At 34.7% G+C, this 21,254-nt stretch overlaps 1 protein-coding gene across 1 annotated transcript; it reads right to left on the reverse strand.

Moving 5' to 3' along the window:
- Positions 1-7,595: 7,595 nt before the first annotated feature.
- Positions 7,596-20,925, reverse strand: LOC111382154 (protein ALWAYS EARLY 3). Its single transcript, XM_023006040.1, has 21 exons — positions 20,740-20,925; positions 19,074-19,183; positions 18,179-18,277; positions 17,836-17,898; positions 17,128-17,205; positions 16,314-16,500; positions 15,433-15,698; positions 15,020-15,362; positions 14,231-14,302; positions 13,350-13,618; positions 13,214-13,258; positions 12,634-12,918; positions 12,373-12,551; positions 12,004-12,286; positions 10,893-11,117; positions 10,116-10,277; positions 9,736-9,879; positions 9,015-9,233; positions 8,627-8,731; positions 8,448-8,546; positions 7,596-8,132 (listed from the first exon to the last, which is right to left on the reverse strand). The coding sequence occupies exons 2-21, from the start codon at positions 19,176-19,178 to the stop codon at positions 7,968-7,970; spliced, it is 3,393 nt and encodes a 1,130-aa protein (XP_022861808.1). The 5' UTR covers positions 19,179-19,183; positions 20,740-20,925; the 3' UTR covers positions 7,596-7,967.
- Between the last annotated feature and the right edge of the window lie 329 nt (positions 20,926-21,254).

Genomic DNA, 21,254 nt, shown 5'->3' on the forward strand with positions numbered 1-21,254 from the left:
TGCATCTCAAAATGTTCCAATTAATTTGGAGGATATTAGAGAAGAAGTACTGGAGATTAAAAGGTCAAAAAAAATTATTGAATTGTTGACAATATATGACACGTAAAAAATTGGTGTTCAAAATTAAGTAGATATTTGAAAAGTATGTTGCAATTACTGTGGCAAACAACTTAGTTGGAAGCCTGGTTCAACCACAACGCATTTGAATAGACATATATTAAGAAGTTGCAAAGCAAAACAATCGATCTCGATCCGAAACAGATCGAACTAGTGTTTGACGGTTCTAGTTCTATTCTTTCCACTTTTATATATTCACAGGAAAGATTTCGTGAAAGAATGATTACATACGTGGCTGTAGCAGAGATGTCGCTTACAATGATAGATTCAGTACACTTTACCCGACTTGCGCAGAATTATCTCTAACGCAGGTATTCTTCTTATTGTAGATATACTATTCGTTCGGTTACTATAAAATTATATTACAAAAAAAAAAAAAACAAGTTACTATTGAAAGTCTAAAAACTTTTAATAGTGTTATATCGTTTACCTCTGATTTATGGACCGATAATAATTAAAAAGGTTATATTGCTGCTACGGCTTATTATATTGATCACCTATGACTTTTACAGAACATGATTATTGCATTCAAATGTGTAGAATATTCTCATAATGCCACTAACATATATATGGTTTTAAAAGATATCATGCAAGAATATGGTATACAAGATATGATTCGAAATTTTACTTTTGATAATGTTAGTGTGAACAAAAGTGTTATATAAAGATTTATTAATGATCTTAACTTTACATTTGGAACTTTATTTTTTCATCAATGTTGTGTATGCAATATTATTAATTTGATTGTAGAAACTGGATTAAAACATATAAGTTCTCCTTTAGATAAAATTAAAGAAGCAATAAATTTTATTACTGCTACCAACAAGAAAGCAAGCATTTAATAGTTTATGTGCAGAGTATAGTTTACAAAAGAAATCATTTGCCATTAATGTAACAAATAGATGGAACTCCCTATATCTTATGTTACATTCGTGTGAAAATTACAATAAAGTGATTTTACTATATTATAATGGTAGACATACATACGAATCCAAAACATAATTTGAAAGATTGAGAATGGTCTATTGCATTTCACGTGAAAAAAAATTTATATCTTTTTCATACTACAAAGGAATGTAGTGGTATTTATTACCCTACATCTTCATTTGTTTTACAACATTTTTTCTACATTTCACAAATATTTCATAAATACAGGAATTTGCCACTTTTTGCTGACCTAGTATGCTCTATGGAGTTAAAAATGTCGTAAATATTTGGAAGAGTTACCTTCTTTATTTATTTTAGCTTTAGTAATATACCATTGACTTAATTTGACTAGCACAAAAGCCACTGTAAAAGGGATTTCAAATTTCTTGAATGTAGGATTATCATATGTGCATATAGAATCTATATTATATGAAATGTATAATTATTATGCTAAAAAAGAATGTTAGGGTAGTTCTACTTTCCAAAGTTCTTTTTCAAGAAATATTTCAACAAATTCAGATAATTTATGAAATTATTTGGAAAGCAATACAAGTGTTCCCTCATTTAGTCCTAATTCATCAATGTCTAAGCGATAAATGTCGGTGATACAAATCTTGAAATTCTTTCTGAGTTAGCTAGGTATTTATGCGTGGACGTTCGTAGTGTGTTACAACCAAAAGAATTACAAGAATTTAGTTTTCTATCATGGTGGAGGTATAACGAAAGGCAATATCCAATTGTATCAAAAATTGCACATGATCTACAAACACCTCTGGTGTCTGCGATAGCATTGGAGGCTGCATTCAATTTAGATGGTCGAGTTTTATCAGACGAACGATTAAGACTAAAAAAAGATATATTAGAGGCTTTAATATGTTTGAAGGATTGGGAATGTGCGAAATTACGTATTCAAGAACATGTTGACAGTATAATGGCGAAGAGTTGCAGCAAATCCAAACATAGAATGTTGTAAATTTTTAAATTAATTTGTTTCAAAAAAATATGTAATTTTTAAATTTATTTGTTTGACGAAAAATTGTACACTAAATATTTTATTCGTGTACAATTTTAACTCCACCTACATTGATTATAGTCGGTATCAAACCTTAAAAAAGGAGGATTGTAAGTTGTAACTTTTAATTAATTTGTAATTCGCATAAATTATGCAATTTTGTAAGTTGTAACTTTTATTTAATTTGTAACTCTTATAAATTATGCAATTTTTAAATTCTTTAAAAAATGTTAGATTTATAATTTTGTCATGAAAAAAATCGAGCTGGCCCAGCTCGAGCTTGCTAACTCCTAAGCCGAAAGCTCAGGGCCGAACTTTTTTTTGGCCGAGCAAGCTCGGGCTCAAAAAAAGATCATTTCATTTTGTTCGAGCTGAGCCCGAGCCTTGAGTTTCAGCTCTCGAGCAAGCTCGACTCGTTGACATCCCTATACCCAATCACTATTATAGGGAATTTTATCAGAAATTAAAAATTCTGTACCAAGGGTTTAAGAGTGATGTGGAGAATAATCAAAAAGCTACAATGGCTCAATTTTTGAATGGTTTTGAGTAGGAACATTGCTAATGTAGTGGAGTTACAGTATTATGTTGAGCTAGGAGCCATGCTACATGTGGCCATGAAGGTGGAAAAACAATTGAAGAGGAAGGGAATAGCTAGGCAACGATCGAGTTCTTTGGGCTCTAACTCTTCTTGGAAACTGAAATGGGATAATAATAAAGGAGATGAGGTTGTTTCGAAGGGTACAACTAAAATACCAAAGGGAAGAGAAGAAAGTGCTAGCAAAACCACACCGAAGGCGGAATCTCAACCATCAAGGAACCTAGACATCAAATGCTTTGGTGTTTGGGGTCGGGATACATCGCTTCTCAATGTCCAAATAAAAGGACAATGATTGTGTGGACAATGGAGAAGTGGTGAATGAAAGTGAAGGTGATTATGAAGACATGTCAAAATTGGAAGAGGATAGTGATGGGGAGAATTTGGAATAGGTTGTTGGAAAGCTACTAGTCACGAGGTGAGCCCTTAACACTTAAATCAAGGCGGATGACTTGGAGCAACAACAAGAAAATATATTCCACACACGTTGCCACATTAATAATAAGGTATATAGCATGATCATTAACGGTGGTAGTTGTACGAATGTAGCTAGCACAACACTTGTGGAAAAATTGGGACTAACACTATTAAAACATCCAAAACCTTATAGGCTACAGTGATTGAATGAATGTGGTGAAGTTAAAGTAAATAGGAGGTTGTTGATTAACTTTTCAATTGGTAGCTATCATGACGAAATAATGTGTGATGTAGTACTTATGCATATAGGACATATTTTATTGGGGAGACCATGGCAATATGATAAGAAAGTCATTCATGATGGGTACAAAAATTGGTACAACTTTGTCAATGATGGAAAGTCTATTACCCTTGCACCTTTAACATCGGCACAAATGTATGAAGACCAAGTCAATTTGAAAAATGAGGAAGAGAGAAGATTGAAAGAGTTATAGAAGAAGAGTGAAAATAGTGAGGTGGCAAACAACAGAGAAAATAGTGAGGTGACTAATAGAGAGTAGAGCCACATGAGAGATAAAGAAAATAGTCTTCCGAGAGGATAGAAAAGTTGAAAGCAAATTTCTTTACGAAAAAAAGTGAGTTGAAGAGAGCGATAGTTGAGAGACAGCAAATGATATTGTTGGTCTATAAAGAGTAATTCCTCAATCTTGAGGAATCTAACTCACTACTCCCTAGTTTAGCTATCTCTTTGTTGTAGGAATTTGAAGACATATTCCTAGAGGACATGCCTAGTGGGTTGTCACCTATTCAAAGCATTATACACCAAATTGACTTCATACCTGGAGCCGTCATTCCAAGCCAAGTAGTTTATCGAAGTAACCTCGAGGAGACAAAGAGGCATCAAAGGCAAGTAGAGGAATTGATGAACAAGTGGCATGTAAGGGAGAGCATGAGTCCATGTACCTTTCCAGTACTAATTGTGCCAAAGAAAGATGAAACCTGGAGAATATGCGTGGATTGCAAGGTCATCAACAACATAACATCAAAATATCATCATCCTATTCCTAAGTTAGATGATATGTTTGATGAACTGTATGATGCATGCATATTTAGTAAAATTGACCTTAAAAATGGATGTCATCAAATTCAAATGAGGGAAGGCGATGAGTAGAAAATAGCTTTTAAAACTAAATATGGCATGTATGAATGGTTAGTAATGTCGTTTGGACTCACTAATGCATCGAACACTTTTATGCGATTAATGAACAATGTTTTCCATGCTTTTATAGACAAATTTGTGGTGGTTTACTTTGATGAGATTTTAGTCTATAGTAAGGACCTTGATAAGCATGTAGAACATATAAGAAGTGTGCTTGTAGTTTTAAAGAAGGAACAACTTTATGCCAATTTTAAGAATGTATATTTTGCGCGAAAAATGTTGTTTTTCTAGGATTGTGGTTAGTGCTAAAAGGATAAAAGTCGATGAAAAGAAAATAAAAGCTATTAAAGATTGGCCAACATCTAAAAGCATGACTGAAGTAAGAAGTTTTCATAGCTTGGCTAATTTTTATAGGCGATTTGTAAAGGACTTTAGCATAATCATCACACCATTCACTGAGATTGTTAAAAAGAGTGTAGAATTTCTTTGGGGAGATGAGCAAGAGCATGCATTCAATACTATTAAGGATAGGTTGTGTAAAGTACCAATTTTAGCACTTTCTAACTTTGACAAAACTTTCGAGATTGAGTTGATGCATCAGGAATAGGGATTGGAGTAGTTTTGATATAGGATAGGAAGCCGATCGCTTACTTCAGTGAAAAGCTAAGTGGAGCTACACTCAGTTATCCTACGTGTGACAATGTGTTGTATTCACTTGAATAAGCCTCGGAGATATGGCAGCACTACCTATGGCCTGAAGAGTCAACATTCACACTGATCATGAGTCGTTGAAGCATTTGAGAGGTTAATGTAAACTAAACAAAAGGCATGCAAGATGAATGGAGTTCATAGATACATTCCCCTACGTCATTCGGTACAAACAAAGTAAGGAAAGTATGATGGCGGATGCGCTGTCACGAAAGTATGTGCTGCTAACTTCTCTAAGTTCTAAACTATTTGGTTTCAAATACATGAAGGACATATGTGGGTGATCCAGATTTTTCAAATATGTATGAATCATGTAATAAAGGGGTTGTAGACAAATTCTTTAAACATGATGGGTATCTATTTCGGGAAAATAAACTGTGTTCCTAATTGTTCAATGTGGAAGTTGTTAGTAAGGGAAGCACATTCTAGAGATTTAATGGGAGCACTTTGTGGTTAAGAAGACTTAAGAAATGTCGGGGAAACATTTTTATTGGCCTAAAATGAAAATTGATGTTGAACGAGTGTGTAATCGATGCATTACTTGTAAAAGGAGTAAGTCTAAGGTTTTACCCCAAGGATTGTATACACTGTTACGTACTCTCAGTGAACCATGGGTTGACATTTCAATGAATTTTGTTTTAGATTTACCTAGGACTAAGAAGGATCGAGATTCGATCTTTGTAGTGGTAGATAGGTTTAGTAAGATAGCACATTTCATACCATGTTATAAAACCAACGATGCCACTAATATTGCAGATTTGTTCTTCAAAGAGATAATGCATTTACATGGAGTCCCTAAACGTATTAGGTCAGATAGGGTGTCAAATTCCTAAGTCGCTTTTGGTGGGTTCTGCGGGGATAAGTTAGACACAAAATTGTTGTTTTCTACAAATTGTCATCCACAAATCGATGGGCAAATCGAGGTAGTGAATAGGACTATAACACAATTGTTGTGCACTGTGGTCAATAAAAATCTGAAAAGTTGGGAAGAGTGTTTACTTTTCTTAGAGTTTGCATATAATAGGACCAAACTTCTAGTACGTCATTTTCATCATTTGAAATTATTTATGGTTTTAACCCACTAACTTCTTTGGATTTAATACCTTTACCTGTGAATGACCATGGTAGCTTAGATAGGAAAAGAAAGGCCGAAGATAAAGATGCAGACCGAAAACAAAAACTTTCATCGCAAGCAAACAGAGGCCGGAAGAGCTTAACATTTGAACCTGGTAATTGGGTTTGGGTACATTTTAGAAAGGAACGCTTTCCAAAACAAAGGAAATCAAAGTTACAACAACGGGGAGACGGACCATTTCAAGTTATTGAAAGGATCAATGACAACGTATACAAATAAGATCTTCCAGGTGAGTAAAATGTTTCAGCAACTTTTAATGTTTCTGATCTCTATCTCTTTGATGCAGGTTCAATTCGAGAACAAATCCTTTTGAAAAAAGAGGAGATGATGTGATACAAAAGTCAAGCCCAACGAAGACAAGATGGGGAAGAAATCCATTGATTATTGAAGGAGGTCAAATGACGCGTTCGAGAGCAAAGCGAGTTAAAGAGGCGATGGGATTACTTGAACAAAAACAATTGATGAAACATCAATCGTGGCGCGAAAAAAGGAAAGTTTCATGTTGGGGTCGAAGGACGAAACCAATTGTATTAACGTGTTACAAGGAGCTAAAGGCGGGACTGAAACCAAACACTATGCAACAGCATAATGTTAAAAGTCATGCGGTCGCATGGTGGTCTACCGAAACTGAAGGGGCGAACTTCAAATGGCTTGTGCGATCTCAGTGAAAACTATCATGCAATCGCATAGAAGATTTTCGAGGCAAAAAGTTTCCTTTTTGTGCGAATCTTATTTTAGCAAGGATTCCTAATTTTTGGTCTCTTTTAATATCACAGGACTTGAATTCCGTTTTTATTAGGTTTTTATGAGTTTAGCATAAATAGAATTCATATTTTCATTGAAAACAACTTTTGATATTCATTCTTTTGAGATTAATAGAGAGGCATAAATTACTTTCAATCTTGTTCTTCTTTGAGCAATTTGACGAATTTATCAATAATCAAATTCTTGTGATGTTCGAAATATTGGGTGAGATTAACAAATATTGTAATCAAGAGGTTATCATATTGGTTGATTGTGTTGGTTGCTTAATTCACTATTTTTGGATCAAATCCAAAACCTGATGCTTTAACTTTCTTGGGTTTTGGTTTCAATCTAATTGTGAATTTCATAGCCACCGTTGCGACGGGGATTCGAATCACTTACTGACTTAAATTCCTATTTTGTTTTTCATTTCATTCCGAAAGATGGCTACATGTTTTAGCCTCTCTTTATCGATGGTTTTCTTTTAAAAGCATCTCTTAAATCATCTTTGATAACCATAAAACCAGTAATGGCTTCTTCTGTCACTGTAATTTCAGGCCATTTGATCAAATGATGCATAACTCAAATGATAGTTATTTTAAAGGTTTTTTTTTTTATTTTAAATAAGCAACTTATTTATAACTGACTAGTTTATGCTACACCAATTCAAGCAGAGTTTATGCTACACCAATTCAAGCAGAACAGAATCTGGCACCATAATGCAAGTAGGGTGAATTCTAGTTGAGTGCTCCTTGGATAACTCAATCCGAGTTAATCTCATCAAGGCCATCAATGTATCTCATCTCACATTCAGAATGATTTCTAGCTTCTAGGCTTTCAACGTTTACGAACATAAATAACTTCTAAAACATCTGCATATTTACTTGTAAGTAAAAAAATTTATGCTTAGCCAAACATGCACTATAACGTTGTTGTCAACAGTCTCTGCTCTTGAACAGAATCTAGAAAATTTAGCTTCTCAAGCCACACAGAGTTTCATAAGAAAGAATGGACTACAATACCTTTTAACAGACCAATACCAATAGCAATGAGATGGACGAAAATCTCACAGCGTTGCAGAATCTAGCGGTTAATTTAATTATGCGCACGTCAGATTCACGAAAATAGGCGTAAAGGGTCTGATTTTACGCCGCTATGTAGGTATCAGTGCCAATATTTGGCTCTTGATTATACCCATGCACTTCTGTATTTCAGTATAAACAGGAAGGTTCTGCGAACAGCACGGCTGCAAACTTGTCACGGCAGAATCGAGTATCTGTGCTATATCAGACGGTGGGAACTCTCGTTCTGTACACTTCTGCAATTACATCATCATGATCTGAAGCAGTCAGCATATGAAGAAAATGACTGCAGCATGTTTGGTTGCTTTGAGGTAATTTTTTTCTATGAATACATTTTGATGACTTTTTATTTACTTCCAAGTATATAAAAGTGTTTTTTTTTTCCCCTGAATGTTACTCTTACCATACTGTCGAACATAGTAAAGTTTTCCCAACTTTGACGAATAAAAGAAATAAATAATTTTAGAACTTATTTATAAGCCAATATTTTAAGCTTAGCAAAACATACCTTTTGCGAGAAAAAGAAAAGTGTTAGTATTTCCGAGAATTACCTGAATCATAAGCATAGTAGCTACACATTGACTAATCAGTTCTGAAGGAATTTGAGCCTCATTTTTCTTATCGGATGCATTCAACGTACGGTCAGGTGCCTGGGACAATTATGACGTTCACAAAATCAATTGATCATTAGATGTTATTGGAAACTCATAGGAAAGGTACAAGATCTCACCCCTGGCTTGCAGGAATCATCCAATAGAAGCCGATCATTCACATAATCAATAGCTTCCTCAATTTTCTCCATGCCATCCTCCCTACCCTTGAGTGATGATATTGCCTTAAACAAAGAACGGGGAGGAAGATTTGGTAAAATCACTCCAACAAATGACCACACCAGTTATGCAGTGAAGATTATAAATAATTTCACATATTCATCATCATTATTTGTTATTACTAGTTGGGGATTATTAATCCAAATTACAATCTCGGTCAAGTACTTCTCCCATTTCATGCCAACAATAAGAGTTGTAAATGTACTTATATTAAATTGATTCTACAATCTCTATCAGAATACTGAAGAAGCAGATATAAATGACAATGCTAAAATAGAGTTTCTGTACCTGCATAGCTGCATCTACCATTGTTCTAGCTTTTGTTCTTGAGCTATCAATAATTTCGTTCACTTGTATTCCTAGTTCGTGAGGTTGAGACACCGAACGGTCATTAGAGCTCAACATACCACCAAGGTCACTGAAATTGTTGACTTGCCTAGGCCATATAAGCGAACTGTTCCCTTGGTATGTGTTCCGTTGTCTCAAGCAATACAAAGCCGAAGATACCTGCAAAACAAAATGATAGACTAGCGCCTATTTAACCGCAAACACTTGGGCCAATCTAAGGAATTGGTAGGGATGGCTAAACCCGATAATTCGTGGGACCCCTCCCCAAAATGGGATGGGTATTCCCCACGGAATCAGGTACTCGAGGCGGGATGGAGTGGGTATGGGGAACATGATCCCCGTCTCGTTGCCCACCCTATTTAAATCCATTGCAATGTAAAAGTTTCTGACCACACACAAAAATAAAAAGAATCACCATCCTTTCTAAAGGGAACATTCACTATTTTACAAATTGAAAAATGTAATGATTTTCACTAACTAAAAACATGAAAATAAAATAAAAGGGGAGGTAAATGGGACAAAGGGACCTGCCCCACCCAAAGGGGGGAACCCCCTAATGGGGTGAGCAAACAGGAATGACTACCCTGACCCCGATCACCCTGTTACCATCCCTAGGAATTGGCAAAGGCAATGTTCAATTCTAATTTATGGAGATCTATACCTGTTCGTTGGCTTCATTCAGTTGTACGAGGACAGCAGCATACTGCTTTTTGAACTGCTCTGATTCCTTCAAAGAGCCATCGCCATCCTTCTGATTTTCCAACACATCCTCATTCATGTGTCCCAACTCTAGAACAATAGCTTCCTACATGTTACAAAATGAACATTGAGCTCTCTTCTAGTTTGTTACATTGATACAGAAGCACCATAATATTAATTTTGTCAAACAGCTCCAATTGTGACACATATACCGTACATATTGTAATGTCAGAAAACACTGCTCAAATACACAACTGCATATACTTGGTAGCAAAACGTGCAAGGAACAATGTCAATGAGTAAAAACAACATATACATCACATAGCAGTTAGATACTATGACCTTTTTGTCAAGAGCACGAGTCAGCTCAGCAAGAGCTTGAACATCAGCTTCTTTTGCTTGAATGTGAGCTGGTGTACAAGGCTGAGAATACACTGCCTGTTGGTAGGTAGTAGTTTCTGTAGGCCCAGTCCTAGTTTGCACATTGGCATTAGCAGAAGCCACCTGGCAAACAAAATTTTCTGGTTACATACTCCTGAAAATCATAAAATGCTACATTTCTTATTCTTCTGCAGAAGTGAACAAATACTTTTGGTACAGAAGATAAGCTACTAGTATTAAAAACTCCTAAATGAAATAGCTGAGATAGGAGTTCATATCGGCCCACAATAGTTGGGATAAAGCTAGTCAGTTAGAAGGGTAAGTCTATGTACTCCTTGAGACAAAAGTTCCACCACTTCACTCATCAAACAACCAGTCTGCTCATAAATGTAACATAATTTCATTAGAGAAATCTGGTCCATTTTCCTTCCTAGGATCTTGACAGGATTTCTAAATCCATAATAACTCGTGAAGACACATCTAGAAGACCATTCACGTATATATATGTGTGTGTATATATATATATATATATATATATATATGATTTTGGTGAACCACAGGCACAGAAATTCCAACCAAATCATATAAAATTTTCTCCAATTATTATCAGCATCTGAAATAATATTAGGAAGTGCCTGGACAATGGAATCAGGTACTAAAAAGAGGGAACCAGAATCAGGTATTATGAACTTTAATCCTATTCTTGAGAATGAAAAAATAGGGAGAAAAAGCCCATGCCTTTGCTTGCTTCAATAAAGTACTGGCAGAATGAGCTGGAGATGAATGGGAAAGACCATCGACATTATCCAAATTGTCGCCCGGGGAAAATTTCACGAATTCTTTTACTTGTCCATTCATTTTCAACTCATTGAAATTCTCAAAAAATTTATCAACAGTAACTGCATGTCTCCAGAGCGATGCAGGCATATTCTCAAACGGATTTAACGGCATGCAGTCAATGTCCTGCAAAAGGTAAATAGTTATATAAAGTCATCCTAGCTATGGAACAAAGCAAATAACAAATAAATGTATGTAGAACGATGAATGCGGATATATAAAATTGTAACAAATCAAACACAGAAGCATGAACGTACATGAAACCAGAAGGTTGTCTCTTCACATTTTTTTTTTTACAAATTTTTTTCTTTGAAAAAGAACATTGAAGTTGGCATCAAGCAATTTGCAAATGTGAAATGGAATTAAAAGGAGCCTTGTTCAATAGTTAAACTTGAAATTTCAGTAGAGAATGATATGCAACAGAATAAGCTACAATCATCAAAGTGAAATAACAGAATCATGTCTCAGGATATTAACTATACCTAAGATTGGATACAATATTGTAAAGATAGCACCTCCTTTATACCAAAACATTTGAAATTGTCTAACGTGGAACAAAGTTTGAGAAAATCGAACACAACTTGCAATAACAGTATATTTAGAATGACACATCCAGAAAAAAGGGAAATTACAAGGAGTAAAAATTACTTTGACTTAGCATATGCCTAGTGCATACTCATCATGAGTCAATATATTCACATCTAACCTACGAACAAATTGAGGTCATACAGAAGACTTCAACCATACATAAACCACGAGCAATTAAACTATAGCACCATGGGAATTTTCTAATGCTGCTTATTTTTTCAAATCATATGGACAAAGAAATTAGTCAAAGAAACACCTCAATACAAATGGTTAGTATAGAAGTCTTCGATAGTATTTTAGATTATTAAGGTCAGAGTTCTTGCATTTGTTCAGATAATAAATAAATCTGTGTGACACTGTAGCAAAAATATATATACCCCATACGTAAAAATGAGATCAATTATGCAATTTAGGAATAGATTACCGTAACAAATTCAACACCAAGTTCAGGACGGTCAAACTGAATACGACACCTAAAATGATCAACTGTTAGCACACTGCCATCATGTATCTCCCTCGTTTTTGGATGAATGGCTATGACTCGCTGTCCGACTGATAAGGGTCGTGCAAGATCAGTTGGTAGTCCTTCCCTGATACCTTCGCGGAGCTCGGTGTAATGTTTTCTAACAGAATCACGATATTGATTAAGCTTCTCCTTTTCTTCTTTCAGGAACTGCTCAGAGAATCTCCGTGGTTTCCCAAGAGAGCTGTGTGAACGTGAGAATGAAAATGTGAAGCATTGTCTAACTTATGAATTCTCATCTTCAGCATAAAAATGATTAGCAAGAGATACCTTCTTATGACACCCCATTCCACGCGAGTTAATCTTGGAACATGGCCTAATCCAACATGATACAAATACTCAACAAACTCCCGTTTTGCAAACCAAGGATAATCAATGGCACTATAGAACCACTCATATGCACACCATCTTCGTACATGAGGATTCAAAAGGCAGTTAGACAGTTTTTTCTGGAAAAAAAAAATTGCAAAAGTGAACTCAATATGTGAATAACCAAATTTCAAAGTTTGAATGAAGTGGAGAACGGTAAACCTTATGATCAAATGATCTCTCCTGCAGTGAGGCAACAGGCAAGTTACTTTGGTCAACTGCAATTTTATTTGGTTTTTTCAGGTCCATCTTACGCCTGCTCCGAACTTTAGTAGGTAAATTAACCTGGTTAACCGCAGGGACCTGCACAGCTGATTGTGCCGAGTCACTTCCTTCTCTTCGTAGATCAATACTTGAAGAATTTTCAGAAACTTTCATCAGTTTTGGTGAGCCAGTTTGTGAAGCTTTCTTACTCTTGCTCATCAACTTCTTCCCTGTATCTCCAGCCTAAAAGAAGCAGCTTCATTTAAATTCAGTGACCTCTTGACTGGATAAGACACAGGCTTGGGTATTGAAACACTATGTGAGATCAATAGGGAATGTCTTTTGAGATAACTAGGTATCTCAATAACAAAGAAGAGTTCAAAATAACACTTAACATTTTTGTAAAATTTAGAAGCTGTGAATGTGATCCGCATTCATTCATAAAGAGGGAGCAGAAGCTCCTTCATTCTCCATAAAGTTATCATGCAAGACGAGAAATTGACAAGGAATATAAAACAAAGAGAACAAAACCAACTACCTCAACCCCTAGGGATTCACCAGGATGAGCTTCGGTTTTTTGAATCTACAAAAACATTTTTACACATTTCATGTCAAAAATTAGATTTGATAATGATGATTGGAAAACCTGAGAGAAGTTTTATGTCCTATCTCACCTTAGATGCTTTTCTTCTTGATGTTTTGGAGACAGATTGATGAGGATCCGGATTTTCTGCAGCGACAGCACTAACATCGGAAACTGAACCCTTTCCAGGTTTTGACGTTTTACCAGAAGCTGCTTCAGAGTTTATCACTGATAGGTAACCTTTCGTCCTAACCCCTGCAGATCTACGTTTGTCCCTTTTCTGGTTTACTAGCTGAGCTTCTAGTGACCCAGACTCATCAACATGATCATCATCTTCATCTTTTAACTGAATCCTTGACTCTGACATATCGAAACGAAATTGAATTAAATTATGGCTGAAGAAAGAATAAATTCATATACGATCAATGAAGACTAAAAAACCAAATAATAGCATAAATTCCACTGTTGATTGACACAGTAAATTCATAAACTGCAATAGCTTGATCTAAAGGAAACATTTAATGAAACTTTGAAAAAATAATAGTAGAAAAAATCCAAGAGTGAGCTGAAATTGTTTACGATGACAAAAATGCACTAAAATAGAACTGATAAAACTGCAAATAAAACAAATATCACCTCTCCACGTTTTTAAATGCTTGCTGAAGAAACAGCCTATAAAATCATTAATAACAGCAACGATTTGCAGAGACCAAATCATCGTCACATATACCAAAAGTTACACAAATTATGTGGTGTGAGGAATGCACAGATACAACACTCATATATGAAAATGACATATAAAAGACACGGTAAGAACCTGATATGAAATGTATCTAGCAGAGAATTTAAATGCCAATGCAATAAACTAAATCGAGCAGCATGATAAACAATGGACAGGATTAAATGATTTATATAGCCAATCTGACCCTTCCAATGATATTTAAGTTAAAATGGGTAAACATAATGATTTACCTTCTTCCTTTTCTGTTGGCATCATCAAAGACAAATCAGCCAAAGTTTGCAGGGCATCAAAGGCATCTTCATCTACAAAGACCAACATATACCAACAACACAAATGCTAGAAGTTAGTGGAAACTAGAATAGCATATGCAAAGTTTTTTCCATAAACAAACTTATGGCACAAGAAAAAGTACATCTAAAGTATCTAACAACAAATCAATGTAATTCTACGTTGCAACAACCTCAACAATGATAGAGCAGTCCACCTTATTTAAAGAAAATACGTCTACATCCTAAGAGATCATCGGTTGAATCTCTCAAGCATCACGTTCTCAGTTCACAAAGGAATGCAGTGCAGAAGTTTCCAATCTCCGTCACCACTCCCCACATTCAACAAAGTTTCTTATCACTAATCTAATTATCTAGAAACTCTATAAGGTTTGCTTTTGTTTTATAATTAGGCTAAAATATTTATGTTAGCAAATGTAGGAGGAGAATAAAGGAAAAAGAACAGTGAAGTTGAGGCTATAGTCATATAACGTCAATTTAAGAAACAAGAAAATTTGTTCAACATGCTTTCATAGCAGGCAAGCATACTAATTCCTATTTCAACTGGATGATCTATCATTGGCAAATACAGAATGATGAATGATGAATACATCTAAGGAATTTATGTCCACATCTCCAACAGTGACAAATCTCTCGTGCACCCAACTATTCAATCATACAAGAACATGATTCAGAGCAACAAAGAGGGATTTGAAACATGACACAACAAGAATTCAAAGAGAATTGGTGTACCTCTTCCAAAAAGAACCTTTTTGCTCTTCTTTCTCTGGTCCATGGGGGACCTTGAAATTTTGGGATCTGTGACCTCAACGTCACCTCTCATTGTGCCCATCCTTTGACCTTCCTCCGTCCTGCTACATTCTTCTTTGATGTCATCCAAATGATTCTCACTATTGTAATCAACTTCAACCTTTGCAGATTCAAATTTTCTCCCTTTCTGTCCAGCTAAACCAGGACTTTCAGATTCTGTCCTATGAGATTTATACCTAGCCAACTCTCCAGTGTCAGCTTCCATGCTCCCTTCTAAATCTTCTTCATCCATGTCAGTAGCCAAGATCATTTCTGGTACAGAATGCTATAACCAACAACAGGTCCATAAATTGCATAAAAGAAGCATGTTCTAATAAATAAGGTCAAACCATTACCCTTCTTTGAGCATTCTTAAAAGGTGAAGACATAACACTCTCAGCTCTTCTATTTGGTGTTCGAGAAACCTGGGGAGAACCACCTCTTTGTGAAGCCTCGGCCAAAGCTATGGCTATTTCATGAGCAACTTCTTCATCATTGGCATTAGCCTTTAACTTTAAACCATGCCTGGTTGGAGAAAAATACGTTTCCGCATTGATATTTTCATATGAAAATGAAACGGGGAACCTTGGTGTCCTTTTTCCAACAGGACGAGGTCGGCTTCCTGAAACAAACTCCAGAGGAAAATCTCAGAATTACATCCAAGAGTAACTCTCATTACAGCAAGAGAAAAAGAAACACTATGAACTCTCTTAATTTTAGACATCAGTTGTTGTGAGGATGAACTATAATAAATTAATGTAATCTGACACCAAAAAATGAATGTAACCAACAATGACGGTAGATGATGTGAGTAATTATATAGCCTAGCTGGGATTATTTTATAAAATAACAAAGAGAAAGGGATATCCTTATAGCATACAGGGATTCTATTTGTGTATAGGTTGGTTATTCATAAAACTATGTGAATGTTCACAAAAGGGGAAAAACTTATATGTTTTAAGATATATGTATTCTTTCTGCCTGCATTGCACCTAAAAAGTTTAAACGTAAATCATTCAACAAATAGGGTAAAGAAAGATGAAGCCAATTAAGGGTCAATTGAAAAAAGTTCCTTGTGTGCTATCTTCAGTTCGTTATGAATGTGCATGGTGCACATGCATGTTTGTCTTCGCACCTGAACTCATGAGGGATGGATGAGAGTAAGGGAGAGAAACAGAGAAAAGAAGCACATTATTGCATACATGCCAAAGCTTGAATTATGGTTTACATAACATACCCCCAGAGCGTTTCTTCTTTAACACTGACAGACAACCATAGGTTGGTGCAACAGTCTGGGAATGTGAAATAAACTGTGCGTCCAACCCTTTAGAGGTAGTGGGCTGGAGTTTTCCCCGAGCACGCTTTTGGGGATTCCGAGATGATCCTGCTCCATCATTGCTTTCTTGTTCACTATCACTTCCTGCCTGTCAAGCAAGTTCCACTTAACTAAATACGTTACAATACCTATCAAAACTCAAAAGACCAACAGCATTTCCTTGTCAAAACTAAGAAAACAACAGGCACTTAATATTTTTAAATGCCCTCAAATGTTTGTTAACTGTAAGCAGTCTTACAGAACAAATTGCACAAGAAACTTGCAAAAAACTAGTTGATGATAGGATATACCATCAATTCCATTAAATTCCACTGTAATTAGGAACTAGCAGTTTTTATTTTTATTTTTTTTATTTTTTTTTAAATATCATTTCCATTTGAGAGAGAGGGAGAGGGGAAAGGAAAACAAAATACAACTTGGGGTTCTGAGGAAAAAAATGAAGCATTTAATTAATATCTAACAAAAATCAATTGCGCCCAAATTATTACTACTATTCATATTGTGGAATCAATTTACAACACATTTGGAGCTCTCCACTCATTTTTTATTTCTTTCAGTAAGTTCTTGTCTTCATCATAGGGAAGCACTTGTCATCAAATCCTGTACATTCTTTTGTTCATTCACAAATATCCAAAATAAACATCTTCGGCACTTCTTAATATGAACTTTTCAGCAGAAAATGTACAGTATGCAATTAGAATTAAAATAATCTCACCAAATTGCTGTAATGATCAGTCATCATAGCAATCAACCCAACCACAGAAGCAGTCCCCTCTGGAAGAGATAAGTATGCCTGAAATTACACAAGTGAAAATAAATTACCGGCTTATTAATGTAAAGAAACTTGAGCTCTCGGTATTAATTTCTATTGAAGTTCAAAAATACGACAATCTCCAAACTTCAAATTCAGTGTCATCTTAGGTTTAACATAGCCACAAAATACCATTTAAGAAGTTCTAAAATAATGAACAGGGTATGATGAGAATGAAAATTAGCATTGTGAGCCCTTGTCATTTTGTTAATTCAGAAATTAACCATTCCCATTTAACAATTCTAATTCCATAATTTTATGTATGTTAACAATAATGCCAAAAAAGGTTATTCACGATAGCATTTTGGTCTTCTACATATGTAGAGCAGAGAGTGCATATCTAGTTCCCTTGCTGTTCATTCAATGTATTATCTTTCTCCAGAAAATTATTCTACATCATGACACTATTCAGCTCATGTTTAATTCATTTCAATATTCTACATTATATCACACTTCAATTATTAAGCCGATTTGGAGAGCCATTTCCATTATTGCAGTTATTGTTACAAAAAGCTAGGATAAAAAAGAATTGCAATTCAGGCTAAGATGTGTTGCAAGAAGATGAATGTCCTCTAGTAATTTCTGTTGAAGACAAATAAAAACCACATTCACCCTATTCATTGTGTAAACAGCCTCAACCATTTCAACAGATCTGTTTCGTACAGCACCAGCCACCTGCAACCATGCAAAACAACAACAACAAGCTGTAAACAATAGATAAAATAGTCAAGAAAAGAAAAAAAGAAAAAGAAGTACACTCATCAATAATTAATCCACAACAAGAAGCATACTGACCCCAACTTTACCAATGATTTACTTAAAATCTAGATGGCAAAGGTTGTATTATTTGTAAAATACCAGATCAATTTTTAAGGATAATATTTCTAAGTGACAAATTAATGTGGCTCTCATAGAGAAGTCCAAACTACTGGGTATTACATGAATTGTAACTAACCTTCTTCCAATCTTTACCGTGTTTGCGGTAAGCTTCATAGAAACGAGTTAGCTCTTCCTTGCTCCATTGTGGCCCAAGCATGTCAGATAACTTCCTCTTCTGGAAAAAATAAAAATAAATATAATAAAATTAAAAATATGGAAAGGTAATTCTTTTTTTTTTTTTGGATAAGTAATCAAATATTTTATTAATCAAAAGGTAATACACAGGAAGTGTATTATACGATTAAACAAGGAAAAAAATGGTAATTCTAATGATGCTTCAATGCTCGTTTCCATTTCTATAAGCTATACACTAACATAATTGAAATTAAGTAACAAAACCACTGTATATGGCATTTAAATGTAACAGAGACCACAAAGTAAGAAAGCTTGCATAATGAAAGCCATTTTAATAGAACAGATTCAATAAGGAATCAAGTTTGACGTCCTAAAAGTTGCAATAAGAATCGAGTAGCTAATGTCCTTGAAAAAGAACTCTCTCTTCTAAGCAATATTTCCCAATTAGACTCCATGTCAATTGTCATTATTACACAGACCGTAGCACAAACCCCAGCCGTCACTTGCAATTCTAAAGATATTAAAACAGAAAGTTTTTCTACTCAGGTAATAGCAAGTCTGCCTGACGTGAATAATAAAAAGGGAAGGAACAAGAAGTCCATGCATCTCTACAAGAACAGCAAATAAAGAAATTTGATACAACAATAAATTAGTACACTTCATTAGCATTTAATCCACATTTTATGGATATTTTGAAAATAATGCAAAACTTTAGTGTAAGAGATTATATCTTATATCAAAACAAGAAAGAAAGAAAACCATGATGGCTTCAAGAAGACAAACAAGAGTTGAAATATATTTTGCTTTTGCAAGAAGTGAGTTTTGAACAGACTTACCCTACTATTGCTTCTTTTCGCATTATCTCCATCTTTTTGAGGAGATATTTCATTGATAGTAGAATATCGCTTATTTACACTTCTTGACTTTCTTGTTGGTCCCATTACATCTAATTAACAACAAATGAAAAGTTAGAAAAAAATCAAATATTCAAAAAATTAACAAGTTTAACAATAATAAACTATAGGACAGCGAGATATCAAACCACATTTACTTATAATCACAAAGGCATCTTTAATTTTCTCTTCAAAAATTAATTTGAGCACAATGAGCCCTTGTTTGAGCCCCATTTTAGAAATAATACATTTTTCTTCAAACTCATTATCAACCACATATTCTCTTAAGAAAACATTCTACTTTCAACCACACATTCTCCAAAAAATTACCACTCTAACATCATTAAATGTCAATTCATTGTTTTCTTCCTTTCTTGTCACCGACATCAATATTCCTACACTATCTTTCGATTGTAAGATCTGTTGTGCAGCCTTCATTAAGGATAGTTTAGATTTACTTAATGATCATAAAAAAGAGGGATTGGAGAAAATAGGGTGCGATTTTTATCTTGTAAACTTCTTTTCATGGATTCAAGGAGTAACCTCAAGTAGCTTTTTTAAACAGAAGCAGAGTATCAAACAAAATCAAGGTAGTTAGTTGACCCTTGAAGCTTGAGTGAGAAAGAAATCAATTTTTAAAATGAATTAATTTATTGTAGAAAAAATTGAATAAATGGTCCCTTTATATAGATTTTCAAATGTCTCTTGCAAATGGGTGTACCATTTGCTTGGGAAATCAAGAAGAGAAATGGGGGAAGAAAAGATTCGAGGCAAGTGTTTAAAGCTTTGTCTTTAAGACGAATTTTGGCTGAAGAAGTGGAGTCAGCATCTCAACTCAATTCTCAAACAATTATTCAAATAAGGGCTGAATATAAAAAAACTATCCAAAAGTGAAAATAAAAGGGCGCCAAATAAATTTGCATTCAGGGCCAATAATTTCTTACAACCACGACAGAAAAGCATATACAAATTTAAAAACCCATTTCAACAGATCAGATTAACTGTAAAAGTGAATTTAATCAATCTGGCATGAGCAAACAAAAATAATATCCACAAAAAAGGAAATACAGAAACAAATCGTGGAAAACCAAAACAGTCCATTTTTCAGTTGTACAAAACAAAAACTCGCGAAGAAATATAATTGAATTGTAAATTACTCAAAAATATGTGTTGCCAAATAATTTATATAGAAATTCAAAATTTCAGTACACCGTAGCTCCAATTTTACATTCAGTATCAAGATCCGCAAATTTAAATTTTTTTTAAAAAAAATATGTATCTACATCAAAAACCACACAACTTTAAAACTCGCCAACTTCAAAACTAACCCACTTCAAAACTAAATCAACGCCCACTGCCTCTTTTCAGCAATTCCAACATAAATGCCCAAAAAAATCGAATTCAAAATAATTGTTCAAAGATTTTTAAAAACAAGACCGAAAATCACTCGAATTTACAGCAAAAACAAAAACTGAACCAAAATCGACTTCAAAAAATTTACCAGTAACGAAAAAAAATTACCAGTAGATAGCCCGAAGAGCTGAAACATAAATTGAACAACAAAAAAGAAGAATTAAACGAAAGAACAGAAAAAGTCAGGAACTTTTACCTATTCACAAAATCAATTCAAAGAATTTGAAACACGGAATCGAGCAGAGGATTGAGGCGTACGTACGATTGGAGATACACAGAGGAGATTACGACTGCGGAGGATTTTGGATTTGAGAGAGAAGTAAGAGATGGATATATTTTATTTTTTTGGGGGTAATAACCGCGAAACTCTATTTGTATGATTGTATCGTCTTGGGGTGAAGTATATTTTGATTTGTATTTGATCTCCAAAGGATTACTAAATTGCAAGGTAGTCCCTGATGCTTAATAGGTTTTCTTTGTAGTGCTAACGGTATTGATTAAATCAATTTTAGTCCCCAAGTGTCTTGAATTCGCTGGTTATTCATCCAAACTCGAACATATGTAGGTAGAACTCTTGATTGGGCCGGGCCAGTCAAGGGTCAATTGTTTAGTTTGTATGAAAATTTTCATATCTAAGAGTCCGTTTGATCGCAAAAATGGAACTTGAATGGAAAGAAAATAAATTCTAAGGAATTAAATTGCCTAAAAATT

The sequence above is a fragment of the Olea europaea genome, unplaced genomic scaffold (assembly GCF_002742605.1).
Source record: "Olea europaea var. sylvestris unplaced genomic scaffold, O_europaea_v1 scaffold244, whole genome shotgun sequence".
Lineage (NCBI taxonomy): Eukaryota > Viridiplantae > Streptophyta > Magnoliopsida > Lamiales > Oleaceae > Olea > Olea europaea.

Bases quoted from the DNA above. Each gene is read 5' to 3' on its own strand.
- LOC111382154 (XM_023006040.1), bottom strand. From the start codon at position 19,178: ATGGGACCAACAAGAAAGTCAAGAAGTGTAAATAAGCGATATTCTACT. The intron at 17,899-18,178 runs GTTAGTTACAAT...GCATGGTTGCAG, and splicing joins ACGGTAAAGATTGGAAGAAG to GTGGCTGGTGCTGTACGAAA. The intron at 8,547-8,626 runs GTGAGATCTTGT...TAATTGTCCCAG, and splicing joins ATGATTCCTGCAAGCCAGGG to GCACCTGACCGTACGTTGAA.